Source organism: Anguilla anguilla, chromosome 5 (assembly GCF_013347855.1).
Source record: "Anguilla anguilla isolate fAngAng1 chromosome 5, fAngAng1.pri, whole genome shotgun sequence".
Taxonomy (NCBI): Eukaryota; Metazoa; Chordata; class Actinopteri; order Anguilliformes; family Anguillidae; genus Anguilla; species Anguilla anguilla.
This window is the reverse complement of record NC_049205.1, coordinates 50098348-50114920: the sequence shown is the minus strand read 5'-3', so window position 1 is coordinate 50114920 and position 16573 is coordinate 50098348. Positions and strand designations below refer to the sequence as shown.

The window sequence follows — 16573 nt, the reverse complement described above, 5'->3', positions numbered from 1 at the left end:
CTGTTTACGAGCTCGTCCTTCCGCGGAATTGTGCCTAGCGCTGTGACCTTCTGTTTGGTCGGCAGGAAGCCCTGAGCCTGTTCTGCCCCGTGATAACCTTTCTCTTTGCTTCATTAAAATGCAATCCTGTAATTTGGTAATGTGACATGCTGGTGTATGGCCCTTGGTATCTAGGCTGCTCTTTGGTCTGAATGCTGCCCCGGACTCATTGTGCATTAAGTCAAAAGTGCAGTCCCTATCCCCAAGAAGGCTATGAGCCATTGAGCTGGGCTCAGAAGGTAATGGGGCTCAGCTTTGCATGTAATTGTTTTTAAATATGATTTTTATGCTCTGAACAGTCTGCCTCTGCTGTAACTGATTAGCCGCTTCATTCTGATTAGCTGCCAAACATTTAAAAAAAAAAGGGGGGGGGGGGTTGGCATTGCAGCAGCTGGGGGTGGCTGTGGTACCTGTGTTACACCACATTGTCTTCAGCAAGTGTATGTTGTAGAATTATTTTAATACTTAAACATTTGGTCTTATAGACAGATTTATGAAAAATATTATATATTATTATATATATAATAATACTTCAGTTAACATGCGCACCATTAGTAAGTGATTACTAGAGACATTAGTTAACAGTTAATTATCCTGATTACACATGTCAATTAACATATCCTCATTGTAAAATGTTAACATTAAAATGATCAAGCTTAGATTACCTATGTAGGGATTATCCAAAAGCCACAAAAAAGCAGTTGCTTTTGAAAAGGTTCTGTTAATGTTTGAGCAAGGGGAGCCAGATTGAAGTCTGGTGGGGCAAACCCACTGGAGAAATTCAGTACTCTCCATAGATTATGTTTGATTTTTATCCTTTGTACTTTCCCAAGCTTACGGTTTGCTTTTGTTCTCTTTTTCTTTGAACAATTTTTTTCTTGCTCTAATTCTTCAGATACTGGCGTATGTTGGTTACACCACAGATTCTTTGCACAAAACAGATAGTCAGCTCCATATTGTTTGCATTGAATGTTATGCATCTTCTGTTGAAGCTCCAATTTGTGTCCTCATTATGAGTATTCATGAAGGGTCATGACCAATGACAGCCATAAAACCATGGCAACGGATGTTCTGCCTTCGGACATACATGCCTCTTCATAAATATTCACATAATAAAGCCGCAGTATAGCCGTGAAAATTTCTGCTACGGACCAGAACCTCCTAGAGAAAGGAAACAGAGAGGACCGAGGGAACACAGAGTTGACCATCTAGTTATTAAGGTAGTTAGTGGTTGCAGTAAATGTGCCAGAGGGAAGGAGTTTCAATTTTCATGGCATGCTTGCATCATTATTCGTGTGGATGAGTCATTGCGAAGTCCTGTTGGTGCTGTCGCTGTCAAGCTCATGTTATGTCACAGGGTCCAGTGAGCTGCTGGAGAGGATACATGTCCTTGAAGGATTGCTCCACAGCTGCGTTGCTGATTGTAACTTATGTTTCTCATGTGAACTCACATTTCAGGTTTTTGTCTGCAAGATCCCGTTTGTAACCCTTGCATGAATACCGTTGTGTAATTATCAGTTTTTAATTATCAACACATTAATAACGACATTGTCGATAAGGGTAACTAGAAACTTGACTAGTAATGGGAGAGGGAGGTTATATAAACCCTACAGTGGATAGGGTTAATCAAGTCAATCACAGACTTTTCTGAATGCATCAGAAGATTTAGCTCTCCACAGCGTAGCAGCTTTATTGGCTAAGATCACCCATTGCTGAGTTCAATGAACCTTACTCTCCCATTCCTGCTCATTGACATGTAATCTCTGTTTTAGTTTCATTGGTCACACTGCTGTGTTTACAAGCACATGGTCACAATAGTTATGAAAATGAAGATTACAGCTGTAAACACTCCCTATTTTCTAACCTATATCCACTGCTTTTTACAGTCTTTTGGTTACACTGTCACAATGTACTATAGCTTGCGTTGTTGTGCTCTCTCTCTCTCTCTCTCTCTTTCTCTCTCTCTCTCTCTCTCTCACACACACACACACACACACAAGCACACACACATACACACACAGACACACACACACACACACACTGCTCCTCCCCCAATCAGCCCTACCCTCTACGCCTTCTTTGCATATGTGTAAGGGCACAGCTCCATTCGGCTGACAACGGGAAGCAACGTCCCAGCAGAAAGGATACCAGCATCTGCTCGAGTCTAAAAATACATGGCACAGGGCAGCAGCCCAGAGCACAGAGGCCCTACACAATGAGGTGTCACATCTTGTTTGCAGCTGGGGTCTGTGTGTGTGTGTGTGTGTACGCGTGCGCATGTGTGAGCGCGTGCATATGTGTGCGAATGTGTCAGAGCAGCGAGAAGCACCCAACACTAGCATGAAAGACAAACTGGGTCATATGAAAGAGTGCTTGGAGCCAAAATGACATCACACTGAGAAAACAAGCCAGTACGCGGTGAGAAATCTGGGCATTAATTCCGCCTTTGCATTATTGATGTGCGTGCTTAGCGATGGGCGTAAATACTTCACATTGTTTGATGTGAGCGTAGCAGAGGGAGACTTGGCATCATAGCATTGTCCACAGTGCAGTCCACTCTATGAGCTGAAGGCCGGTGGCCAAAGTGTGTGACATCACTTCCTGAGCTGATGCCCACACTACTGAGCTAAGCTGCAGCAGCCCTGAAAGTGTAGTACTCTTCCACGTTGTCTTCTTTGTAGAAGCAGAGATTTATTCAACTGTCACTGCTTTATTGTCAGTGCTGTCTCTCATGTTGCCACCGTGTCACAGCAATTTGTTACAAGACGTGAGTGAGATTTGTGATTCTGCTGTTTTACCAAAGTCAAAAATGTTTGCTGCTTGTTTGGTTTTATTCCAGTTTAAAATTTTGATCTACTGTAATGTTCTTTTTTCCTAGTAGACAGAATCAAGTGTGCTTTCTGAAAGCTAGATCTTAGCCATCTGCAATGCTACAAAATGCTTTTTAATTCCATGCCCGCTTTTCTCTCCTGGACCTCAGTGTAAAAGAAAAGAGTTTTTAGTGTACTTACCTGATTAAATAAAGGTGAAACTACTACTACTGTAATGCTACACGCCTTCATTTGTTTCTGCAGGGCAGCTCAGCAGGCCGGGATATCAGACCTGGAGGTCATATCCCAGCAGGCAGAGGAGGAGAGCCAGTGCGTCGCTCCTGTCCAGCTGGTGGGCTTCACCTACAGGGACCTCCCACTGGCCGCCCTGGACCTCTCCCTGGCCGGCTCACAGCTCCTGTCTAACCTGGATGAGGAGGACACCAGAGAAGGGTAGGAGGCTGTTTCTCCAGCCCATGCACAGCCAAGTCTTTGGTTTCAAACCATACCCACCTTCCATCCAGTCCCTTGTATTGAATCTATTAGACATTAATAACTGCTGTCTGAACTCCATAGTTTTGAAGTCATAGGTTCATTGAAAACAAAGGGGACATGAATGTTATTGAAGAGCTGCCAGTATTCAAGTGCGGTTGCATTTCCAGATTCTAGCATTGACACACATTTAGTTTATTTACAGTAATCCTCGTTTATGTAATGTGACATCTAATGAGAAAAAAGGTTGTAGGAAATTAAACGGTATTTATCAGTGTACATCAGTGATCAAGTTTTGGCATGATTTCTCTGGCTCTTTTGACTCTGTTTCCATGGGTTGTTCATAAGCTTGACTTTCATGACCAATTGCTGCTGGCCATACCTTATTATTCTGTGCTATGGCTGGAATTCTGTGCTATTGCTCTTCAAGCGACAACTGAAGACTCACCTCTTCAGGCTGCACCTCTCCCCATCCCTCCCTACCTCCCTGTAGTCTCTAAATTGACTGTAAGCTTAGGGTTGTAACTAGGTAGCTGTTTCTTAGTTGACTTAGTTAATGCACTCGTGTATTAACTACTGCTTGTATTTTTTGCATAGACTGCGTTGTTGCTGTTCTTGTTTGTGTTAGTGTTAATCAGATTGACTTACACGGTCCAAGTTAAACTATGCTGTTGTTCCCTTGGAACGGTACTTCTCTCTACGGTTTTCGACATACTTGTTCCTGGTTATGGTTATACACTTTGTTGTACGTCGCTCTGGATAAGAGCGTCTACCAAATGCCTGTAATATAATGTAATGGAAGACAAGATGGCGGATGCATCTGTATTACCCATTTTTTAGACAAATACATCATTGTCCTAACTGGCACAGCAGTACACATGATGGATGGATTGCTATAAATGCTTGCTATAGCATATAATTAGACATTGATTTATGCCATATTGCCAAATTGATTTATATTTATTCCCTTATCCTTTTCAGTTTGGAGGGGTAATATTGGTCCATGGGGTATTTTATAAGTGTAGCAGTATTGATTGAAATGGACCTCCGGGTATAGTCTTTTTATGGCGCACAAATACATCATGAGGAAAATGATATGGAACAGATCACAGCTACAGTTCACTTCTGTTTAGAAGTCCTGGTTGTCATTGGTGCCATATTGGCGCCATATTGGTGCCATACGTGTTGGGGACTCATAAGTTTTCTTGATGGTCACGCTCAGCCTGTGCCCCGTCAGGAGTGTGTCTCACCTGGCCATCACAGCGACATATTGCGGCCCTACGTGTCACGCACAGACACGCCTCTCAGCGCGCCAACATGGCCCTCGCTCTGTCTTCCTGTCCAGGAAGTATGACTCACGCCCGTTTGTCGCTGTGGGGTCCTCTCCCTCACGGGGCGAGAGTGGATAAACAACATACGCTCGATTACATGACCCAGTGCACCTTCCTGGTGCTCAGTTCCTCACTGTCTCTGCCCATTCTTCCGTTTGTTTGCCATCCGAAAAAGCAGAAGGCCGCTGCTGAAGCACTCAGATATCTGCAAGGTTGACAGCAGCTATGTTAGCCTTGAATATTAAAGCCAAAATGCATGTATATGTCAATTTAGTGATTTTTCTCTCTTTTCCTCTTCATCTGTAATACATTTGTTAGTCCATGTTTGTAGTAGTTTTTGAAAGGGCACTTGTTTAAAAACTTAACTTGAAATTTATGCAAAGAAAGGAAAGCCTAAAAGGAACTTTAAGGAAAATATTAGGACATGGCAAGTACCACCATGCCCTTTGTGAATACCTAGTATGTCCAAAATCATTTGTAGAACCCTGCCAGAATGCCTTTTCAAGTTTCATTTGTAGCTTATTAAGGTGTAGATTAGAAAGGCATATTGTTCTGTTTAGAATTTTGGTGACCCAGCTACATTCCAGGGCATGATAGTCATGACAGCTTCATTGTAGGGAAATTTAAGATCACAGTTTGGTTCTTGCTCTGGGGGAAAAGCAGACATGCATTTGCAGACATGTTAAAGTTTCTTGTTTCCTTTGTGAGTCAAGTCTGGAGCATGATAGGAACACCAGATAAATTAGGCGGAAATGTTGTCTGACTATTTGATTTATTGCCTTAATTGAAATAGAAGCTCTAATCTTTAGGCAGAGAAGTTTTTGCTCCAGACATATATATTGTAAAGGACCATTGGATGTGATTTTCTTAAGCTGTTCCCTGTTTTAGACTAGTTCCAAGGTATATTTCTTTATTCTGAGCAATTAATTCTGTTTATAGGTCCATTTTATGTTACTGACAGTTTTAGTATTACAGTATTCACTTTCCCTTTATAACTTTTGGAGGTGAAACTCCATATTTGTATTAGCATCTGGAATTTCAAAATGGATAGTAATCTGCACTAGTGAACCTTTGTGACCCCTCTACACAGTTTCAGATTATTTCAATTTTGTTTGTGAGGCACAAGTTGTTCCATTTGATTTGTACGTAGCCGTTAGTTGTGAGGCTGCCAGCCCTGTTCCTTTTGTATAGCTCTGCAAAATGCAGGACACCTGGCTGAGCAGAAAAAAACAGAGAAATTCAAAACCATTCACATATAAATGGGCTACATTAAAAATGGTCCTTCACCAGAGAGAACTGCGCAAGTACTACGTTGCACCTTCGTAAATATGACGTAGATATTCATAAATGCTTATGCCAGGAACTGAAAATAGGCACCCTGTATATGGGTCTCCTCATGGAATGTAATGAGGTTTATAGTAAATCAGGTAGAATTAAACGTTACTGTCTGTTTAAAGTTCTTTTTACTTGGTTGATCCAATGCAGTCCTATTTGAAAAGAAACAATCTAAGGAGAGAACTGCGCAAGAAGTTTCAGTCACATGACGGGTCTCCTGAGGCCATGGCTTGAGAGGGCCTGTGGGAACAGGGATTAAATTAACCTGCTGGATGGTCCCTCTGGACTTCAAAGCAAAGTCCTGACACGTTCCTCAAATTTGTGCACATGATCTATGCAGAGCGTTGCTTTTCAGGACTCTAATTATAATGCAATCAAAACTTCAAAACAGAGAGAAAAGACATAGCCTAGCTGTCATTCTGATATGACAAAGCTGTTTTTTGGAATTCTGTATTAGGGATACATAACCATGATTCAGTCTGTCAGGCAACCTTCTTTAGTCATAATGTTATGCCTTTGACTCCTCTTGGTTCTACTATATTATTGTGTATTTATGACTAAGTACTTTACACCCAGATTTACCCTTAAGGAAGGCCTGTCATATCCCATGGGACAGAGAGAGGGGAGGGGGTGCTGGTAGATGGGCTGGGTTCTGTATTTAGGTGAAGTTCCTTTCATACACGACTGCTGTGTCGTCACCGTCTTACACTAAGTACCACTTTGGTATATCATAGTATGCTACCACATACCATGAGTATTTGGTGCAATCCTGTTGAAGCATTTGGTGAATTCCTATAGAGGTTATAGAGCATGTCGACATATGTGGCAGTACAGCTTAAGGAGCTGGGCTTGCAATTCAGAGGTTCAGTATCCAGCCAGGGCTCTGCCATTGTACTCCTGAGCAAAGTACTTAGTAACCTGAATAGCTTCAGCAAATATCCAGCTGCATAAATGGATAGCATGTAAAATCATTTAATATTTAACTGCTCTGCCAAATGCCTAAAATGTAACAGTGGGTGCTGCTCCGGTTGTTTGTGTGTAATTTTTTTAATTAGCCTAGTAGATGAGTGAATGGTCCTGACAGTTCCTGTAACGTACATTACATTAAATTTCTTAAAATTATATTTCTAGTGCGCCACTGCACTGTTTTCCATGCTGTACTGTATGTAAGAGGGAGAATGCAATGCTCTGTGATGTTACCTAACATATCAGTGTGAGTGGGCGACTTTGTGGGTGGTGGTGGTTCTTGCAAACATGCGGAGGGGGGGGTTGCTTGCTTGCACTGTTAGCATTTTCAGCACAGTGGTGAGTGAAGCACACTTATTAATAGAATTCAGCCCATGTCTGTCTGTGACATGATGGTGGATTTCAAGGAGGCCTGGCTTGTGTTCACCACTTTCAGTGACTCTCTCTCATTTGGTTATTCTGGCTGAGCTGTCTACCGTCATATCACATTTTCCATATTAGGCATTATAGGCTACAGCAAGGTTCTACAACAAGCAACGCTCGATGGTCCAGGGCTACCAAGTGTGGCAATATGACCACCAGAGCGACAACAGGAATGGCCCGGTTTGGCCACTTTCCCTGGTCCAAGTCAACAATTTTCTTCGTAACTGTCTCACTTTATATAATGTGGAAAATATGCATTCTCTATCAATTTGGAGGAGCAGATGTGACTATGAAATTAAGCTAAATGTACTGCATCCAATAAAAGCAAAACACATTTTTTTTTTTTGGAAGATAGAGCTAGACAAAACAAATGACAGGACTGAATGACATCCTGTAACAGGGTTGTGATTTCTCTAAATCCATTCATCTCCTACATTTTTGACCTGAATCCCAGAATTCCAAACCTTGAATTATTTTCATAAGCAACCATGACAATATATAGAATGAACACTGTAGCCACTGCTGCTCCTGTGGTTAAACACCAAAAGAAGCGAAAACACTGAGTACAGACATTTAATGTAAAAAGTGCCGATTATGAAGAACAAAATTAACTAGTCCTCAAATAGTGTCCCAGAGGACCTTGACTGCCACCTACTGGATTTGCTGCCAGTCCTGTCCAGTGCTCCGTGTACAGTGTGCAACATGTATCCATGTCTTTTCACCAGGTCTGTCAAGGAATCTCGGTGCTTTCTCCAAACACACAGTAGGTTACATAGCAACGACTCATTTCAGCAGTCAGTTCTTTGCCTGTCTTGGGGTGACCTTTGTGTCTGTTCTGCTGCTGTTTCCCTCTTTTCAGAAAGCTTCTCCAGGAGTAGTCAGGAGCAGAGGGCAGGGTGAGAGAAGCAGCTGTCAGAGCTGATGCTTGCCTCAGAACACTCTGAAAAAGGCAGTTGTATCCCATCATTTGAGCACCTCTGGGTTATCGTGACGATAACATCGTTATATTGCTACATCAAGATACCATGTAGAAAAGTCAACTTGTCACAAAAAAAAAACATATTCCATAGGCCTCAGTCTGTAGTATGCTCATTTTTTATATTTTAGGTTTTGTTGTGTATGTGCCATTTGTCAGTCAAAATATATTGTATGAATGAAGTTCAGGCTTTTAAGAAGAAATGTAGAAGTGAAATGTGAGTATGTAATATTTGGCATAATTTTTGTAAACAGTCTTTGTGCAAGTAAATGATTATCTCTAATTTCTGTGTTCTTAGCAGCTCTGAGCCATTCATCCTGCCCTAGTGGCTGATATTAGTGTTTTCCTGGAGAGTTTTAATTTTTCTTTAAGCTTGAGATCTAACAGGAGGTTTCAGAGGATACCAGTGCTAGCAACTTTTCACCCTCATTCAATTTCCGAAGGCTCTCTCTGATGACACAGGCCTTGCTATTTGTCTTCTAGCCTGCAGGGGGTGCAGTTTACAAAGTCCAAGCTTTGTGTGGAGTTTTTTCCCAGGAAAATTTATACCAGGGGTGGGCCATTCCAGTCCCGAAGGGTCGGCATGTATGCAGGTTTTTGTTTACCCCAATTTTCCTCACTAAATGACCTAAATGACTGTGTACACCTACACTGCTTCACCCATAGATTACATCACAGTAAAACTTTTCATATGGAGACAGGAGAACAGCCTTTGGCTGTCATTCAAACACTTATCAATAAATGGGCCAAAAATGCATGCAACTTAAGTGTTAGAGCTAATTGAATAATTAAGGCCAGCAATTGGCATGAAAACCAGAAACAGATACGGCACTCGTCGCCAACTCTGATTTTGACACATCAGCTAAGTTTGGAAGCTTTCCAGTTTGAGAATTTTTCACTTTGCAAGATTTATGATGAGCACTTTTATAGTAAATAAATGATGCTCAAACTGGATATAATTAAGTCTGTGACAACAAATAAAGTGTATAAAGTAAATTATGCCTTTTTACGACTTGAAATGGTCAAGTTATTAATAAACCGATCCACTCTCTTACAACCTAGGTAATTGTTTTTATAATAGCTGGTTAAGGCCCTACTAAAGCAATTTTAATCAGTATATAAATTTAGCCAATGCGATCACTAGGATTATTAATTTACACATTACACATTAATTTACTCCAGTTCTCTGGGATATTATTGTTAGTCTGTATTCTATATGTCAGTAGGCTTCAGAGGGTTGGTTTTGCATAAAGGAGTACTTACCCCATGAGAGGCTGGCTTTGTTTGCAGTTGCCTTTAATGTCAGGGGCTTATTTTAGGCAGTGCTCCAATAGCTCCAGCCCTTGAGGTCGTTGCTGTCTTTATCATCACCATTTTTGTCTGGTCCGTTTGTCATGCAGCCCCCTAGGGGACCCCTAAAATTGCATTAATCTGCTGTATCTTGGGTTTTGTCCATCACTCCTGCAGTATGTTAGCAGTATCAGGCTAAATGGTGAACATTACTTTTGAAAGGCTTTGCCAGCTAATTTACTGGCCTGTCTTCATTGCCTGGAAAACGTTTATCTGTCAGCTTAGTTGGAATTTTTAAAGACTGATTTGCCAGTTATAACTGAATTGCCATTGAGAATGGCACAGAATGCAACTGACATAACAAAAAAAGTTAGCTTTTTCTCCAGTGGTAAAACCAAGGATGTATTTTTATAAATTGCACCCATTCAAGATGATGGAAAATAGCTAACTGAGCGCCATTTTACACAGGAACGAAACAGGGCAGCACAGCCTTTCCTGAAATGCTTGTGGTGGCCTGTTAAAGCACAGAGGCACACGCATTTGTCCTTTCTGAGACTTGCCCAGTAATATTAGAATGATTTTTAATCCTGACCCAATTAATGCAAACGTAATGTTTCAGCAGCACAATTTCATTGTATGCGCATTTGATTGAAGTATATGTGAATATCACTGTGACTGTGTGTGTGTGTGTGTCTCTGTCTGTCTGTGTGTATGTACATGTATGTGTTTGTATTTGTGTGTCCGTGCATGTTTGTGTGTGTGTGTGTGTGTGTGTGTGTGTGTGTGTGTGTGTGTATTTGTGTATGCATGCGTGTATGTGTTTGTGTGTGTGTGTGTGTGTGTGTGTGGATGTGTTTGTGTGTGTGTGTGTGTGTGTCTTTGTACTGACCTGGGCCTGAAAGTGAGCGAGACCCTCTGGGTACTTTCCTCCCTGACCTCTGTCCTGGACAGTGAGTCATGTGACATACTCCTGTGACTACAGCAGCTTTGTGGGAGTGCTGCTGTTTCAGTAAAAGTCACCTGATAGGGGACAACCTTACTTCGTCCAATCAGAGCAGACCAGCTGGGCTGCAGTGCCCTTTTAGGCACTGACCTCCCCAGGGACAGAGACTGCCAAACTGAATGTTCCTTGTGTCTCTGCTGACTCGTGTTGTTGTGCTGGGCTTTGCAGTCCTATGTACTTTGCAGCGTCACTGTTTCATGGTGGGGACGCTCCGGTGATAACCATCATCCATGCATCCACACTTCCCCTTAGTCTCAATACGCAACAGAGTACAGCAGACTCAGCACGTGTGCTTTGTGTACGAAAGTGAAAGAGATGACTTCCCACTCAGCGTGCTGTTAGACAGCTAATATGGATGCTGGTCTCAGATACACCAGGAGCCGTCTCTGTTCTACCTTTTTATAAAGGATTCAGATCCTAACAGCCCTGTGATTGGGCTTCACAAATGTCTCTGAGCACTGAGGTGTCTTTCTATCTGAGGAATCTTGGGTCACGCTCTGCAATTTGCAAGTAGTCAATCCCCAAACCTGAATTACATAGATGAATAGGGAGGGAGAGATTACAGGATGTGACTTTTTCAGTATCCAAAGAAGAAGAGGTCTGTGTTCCCATTATAGGCTGATATTGACTAGTATTCAGGAGGAGCATAATTTTGGTTGTTCATTTTTTGTTACTCTATGGTGACTCAGGCCTTGGAAGCCATGAGACTTGACTTCGCCTGTTTGTGGAAGGAAGCACTGTGTTAATAATGAAAGCATATGCTGTGAGTTACAGTGAGAAAAGAGAATGAGGGAGTGATTGAATTCACAGTTCTGTGTTTCATGGTGGTTGATTCATCACATTTTACAAAGCACTGATTGAGGAAGCATGGGAGTATCTGGTCCTCGATCGACTTTGTGATTGCAATTAAGTGAAATGTTTTACAGGTATGAATTTGTTTTTGCAAGTAGAAAAAGATGCAAGTAGCTAAAGGACAGGGGATGTTACTGCTGTGGGATTTACATTTGTATAAAAAAACAAGGTTATATATGTAGTATGGAGCCAGTAAGTATTAATGATGAATATAATGGGTCTCATGATAATGGTTTTTGGTTTTGATGCAATTTTATGATAAATGATCAGTTTAAGTTTAGTATTTGGGCACAAGACTCCCACACGCCCCAACCGTCTGGTCTTTGTCTTCCAGAGTTAGCTTTAGACTCAAAGTGTTGTCTTGGTTCCACCTCCGGATCTCCTTTTCTTCTACAGCGCAGTAGAACACAGCCACTCTATCGTGCCATGCGCTGAATCATGGAACAGTACCAGCGCCATCTGTGCTCCCTCCGCATCTCCAGCCAAAGAGATGATTGCTAACAGCGTGATTATGCCTTTGTTTGATTGCCCTGACATTGCTTACAGAAACTTGGCTTTGTCCTTGGCAAAGTTATCTGACACTCATTTTGCTGCATTATTTAATTTGCTTGGCAGATGCCCTCACTCAGCGCACATTACACAGCCTAAAATTTCTGCATCTTATATGATTATATGGCTGTATATTTGCTGATCGTATTCAGATTCCTGACACAGAAGTTCAATGGCAGTGCCTCGCAGGGCTTTTAAAACTGAAACCTCCTGCATACAAGTCCAGTTTTCTCACTACGCACTGCACTGCTGAGGGGTCTGCTGCTGCTGTGGGGTAGTGCTGAGCAGCTGATAGAGATCACCTTTGCCTCCAAGCTAGCCTGAGCTCCGGGTTGAATGAAATGGGTGAATTTTGGTGACCTGAGTAGAGTTACACTCCTACCACACACCCCATAATAATTTGTGCACAAGACACATAAGAGCACCTCCAGGCCCAAAAGTTATGAGTGTGTACTTTTTTCTTCTCAACAGTTTCAGCTGGTAAACATTTTTGCTCAAATGGGTGATGTTTGGGAATGAAGACATGATTGGCTGGGCCAGGTCAGGTGAGAGCTAGCATATGGTGAGAGTAGAGAGTGCCAGCTTTCCGCTCCTCCCGCGGCCCTGGTCTGGGGTCCGGCGCCTCCTGTGGCCTGCCTGCTGGGCGAGCAGCAGTGCATCCTGGGAAGGGATCTGATTTTCCACCTGCGTACTCATTGGATTTGGGAAAGGGGGGTGATTCACTCAGACCTCCTGTTTTGGTTAGTCAGTATGTGCGCATCTCATCGTGAGAACAGGCAGACTAAGGTGGTGAAAAGATGGAAATAATCAGTGTGGAATTATTCAACATAATGCCTTTAAAGTCACAGTAATGTAACCCTGAAAACCAGTAACTGAATTTGATGTAAGTGATATAGCAGAAGCACAACATTAATATAAATGGGAAAAGGATTATTTATACAGCTATGAATAAATTTGGATGTAAAATCAAAGACCATACTTGGTGAACCATGCAGAATGAGTCTTTTATTCTACACTACTATAGAAATTTTAATTTCAAAAAGTATGCAACCCTGGGTTATTATTGCAAGTGGCATATCTTTAAAATTCCCTCACAGATCTTCCTGTCAGTCTGACCGTGCAGAGTTTCAGTCTTCCTTTGTCTCTTTGCCATCTCTCTGTGTGCTTGTGGGCCTACTCTGTTTTCAGACACACTTTCAGAAACCTCTTTGGTTCTTCATTTCTCACGTCCTCTCTGTGTAAGCATGCATATGTATGTAGGAAACAGTGCCTTCTGGTGGGTGTAAATGGGATTAAAACATTTTTAATCCCAATGTTTTTTTTCCACTGTGTTCTCGGTGTTGAGATAAAAGCATGGAGCTTTGACGTTTACCTGAAGATGTAAATACATTTTCCCTCATTTAAAGATCCACGATATGCTGTGTTCAATGTCTCTGAAACAGAATTATGTTTTGCAAATATGCACCAGTTTATGTTACTGCTCATTAGTCCATTTTACATCTAATCTCAGTTAAACAGAGGCACTCAAATAATGCGATACGACTCTGTATCTTTGATATTTGACCGGGGTAGTTGAGTGAAGCCTTGATGTCTCTCTCCTGCGTCTCCAGGTCTAACTGGCTGAAGCCCTGCTGTGGACAGCGAGCTGCTCTCTGGCAGGTTTTCCTCTTCAGCGCTGGTTTCAACTGCGTCCTGGTGGCCTGTGTGGTCCTGGTGGTGGTCCTGCTGGCCTTGGAGCTTCTTATTGACACCAAACTCCTACAGTGTGAGTTTTTACACACTGTCCTGTTAATGTAAAGCAGACTCCTGCAGTGTGAGTTTTACACACTGTCCTGTTAATGTAAAGCAGACTCCTGCAGTGTGAGTTTTACACACTGTCCTGTCAATGTACAGCAAAGTCCTGCCTAGTGAGTTTTACACACTGTCCTCTCAATGTACAGCAAACCTCTGCAGTGGGAGTTTTACACACTGTCCTCTCAATGTACTGCAAACTCTGGAGTGTATTTACAGGTTGACCTTCTGGTAGACAACTGTATAATTCCTGACCCAAATACATCAAACTAAAATAACTGTTATGCTACATTGTAATTTTACTTGACAGGTAGGCCTGTGTCACTCACAAGGGTGGGTAAAAACTAGTTATGTTACATCAGACATACGTTTTTCCTTACAGCCCAGAGTGACAGGACTTTGGTTTCAAACCCAGCACATAACCTCTGAAAAAACTTTTTCTTGTGACCTGGCAGTAGGTGGTATATTTAAAAAAAAAAATTGAAATCTGAGGCAGAAATCTTTTAGGGAGGACAAAATGATGTGTGGACATAGCGATCTGGAAGGAGTGTCCATATTGATTATGCCAGCACAGGTTGGGGAAAAAGGCAGAAAAGAGGGATTCATGATGAATTTATTTGATTCAAAACAACTGTATTGTCCCTGGTGGATTGGAGGTAGTCAAGTTAAAATACATACAGAGATAATGGGGAAGAATAATGTGCACAGTGTATGGAAGTAAATTAGTGGATAAATGGCAGGCTAGTACATGAACATCTGACAGAAGAGGGAACGGAGAGATTGCTAAAAAGGGGTGGACCAAACACAGAGGGGTTGGAAGAGTGAAAAAATGCTGTAAGTGAGGGGGTGTGGGGGAGTTAGGGAAAATAAAGTGGGTGGTGCATGCTATTTGTGGAGTAACTTGTGGGTGGACCTTAAACCAAGGCTGTAATCTCATCTTGTGCCCAACATGAATAGAAAGCAGAGGTTTACATAAACAGTACCCATTGAATACTTTGTGTGCAACACCTTGTGATTATGCCTGCTGAACTGTTGTGCTATTCCAGTGAAGTGCACTATAATGTAGGCAACTCCTACTCTTGCTCTGTAAATATCTAAGTCTGACACCTACACCAGCACAATGTACATCATTTGTAATCTAATATTATATCAGAATTTGATTTGATGCGGTTGGTTGAAAACATTGCAGTATTATGACATCATAAAGGGAGAGGCGAGGTCCCCCCCCAGCTGAAACGCTCATTTATCTCGCACTGTGTTTTCTGCAGTTTCCAACGCGTTCCAGTTTGCCAGCATCGTCCACTGGATCAGCCTGGTCATCCTCTCCGTGTTCTTCTCTGAGGTAAGGAACACCACTGCTGGGCAATCACTCCTTCAACGAGGAGCAATTAAAGAGACGCAGAGGCCGAGCATTAATTAAAGTGATAGGGTGTAAGTAATAATTAAAGGTGAGGTCATGAATGAAGTGATCGTTTTACGGTAAGGAGATATGCATACCTTCCTGGGTTCCTGACACTGTATATGACAGGTGTCTCGTATGAGGGGTATTGAATGGATTTGCCATATTGCCATCTGTTCTGTTCGCAGCCATCAGACTCAGTGCAGGCCTTGGCTTCCATTGGCTTGCAACCGCAGCATGCCTGCTTAACATCAAATGCAAATGTGCACCATTAATGGTTATGTGAAGCTACTCTAGGGCATAACCTATTTTACCAGGCAGAGTTTCTGTTTTCGGGAGGAAATAACATGCTCTGGATGCATGGTTATTGTAGCATTGTATTGTGCTGAAACTCTTCCTGGGAAACTAGCCCTTCGACATGGAGGCGTAACACTGTCATTGGTCCTGCATCCTGCTGCACAGTTCCGGCTTTCCTTCCAAAACACACCCGCTAATACCTGGCAACCATTGCAGTCTCCATTCCTACTCTCTTTCACCTCCAGAATACAGGTACTGCTTGGAGACGCCACCTGGCAAATTTACTACTCATCCATTTGGATTTTCACTCCAAAACCCATCCCACGATACCTGGCAACCATTCTGATTATAAGTCAGGTGATCTTTGCGCAAATGTAGATACAAATTCTTGCCTTCGGACAGATCGCTGGTTTTCCTTTCTTAACTCTGCAGTTTTGTTTCTTTATATATCGTTTGTAGTATGAAAAAATCTGAATTGCACTAAAAAGGTTATTTTCTCTTTCTTCAATGTCCCCTGCCATGAGACCTGAAATTGATAAGGTATGGTATGGTGGTGGGGACCCCCATTCCTCGCTTGTTGGAGTTGTGGTGCTTTGTCCATTTTCGATCATTCCATTCTGTAGGAGTTTTTTCCTGGCCGTTATTTATTTTGGGATCAGAGAAGAGAACAGCTCTTTGAGCCCCTAAAACAGTGTGTGAGGCTGAAACGTGTGCATTGTTCTGCAGACCCAAAGTTCAAGAACCATAAATACCCTCCAGAGTTTGTGTCAAGTAGAAGTTTTTTTTAAGTTGGTCTGTTTTATTTTGTTCTCCATGCCCTCTGATATTCTAGTCTTTGTCTTTGTTCTTATTCTTATTTTATTGAACTCGTACTTTGCTTGGCCGAGGTGTGTGGTATTTAGTATTCATATTTTAGTATTTAGTATTCAATCAAGACAAAATCTTGGTGATTCACTAAAATATTGGATATGAGAATACAGCCCTTCTGAGAACCACCCATGACTGAAATGGAGAAAACAT

The 16573-nt window shown here is 42.1% G+C and overlaps 1 protein-coding gene across 1 annotated transcript in view; it reads left to right on the top strand.

Moving 5' to 3' along the window:
* Positions 1-16573, top strand: part of LOC118227450 (transmembrane protein 266-like) — a 33913-nt gene that overhangs the window by 7465 nt on the left and 9875 nt on the right. The window contains exons 3-5 of the mRNA XM_035417938.1: positions 3114-3302; positions 13677-13831; positions 15126-15199. Coding sequence (XP_035273829.1) covers positions 3114-3302; positions 13677-13831; positions 15126-15199 — 418 coding nt within the window. The remainder of the gene's footprint in view (positions 1-3113; positions 3303-13676; positions 13832-15125; positions 15200-16573) is intronic.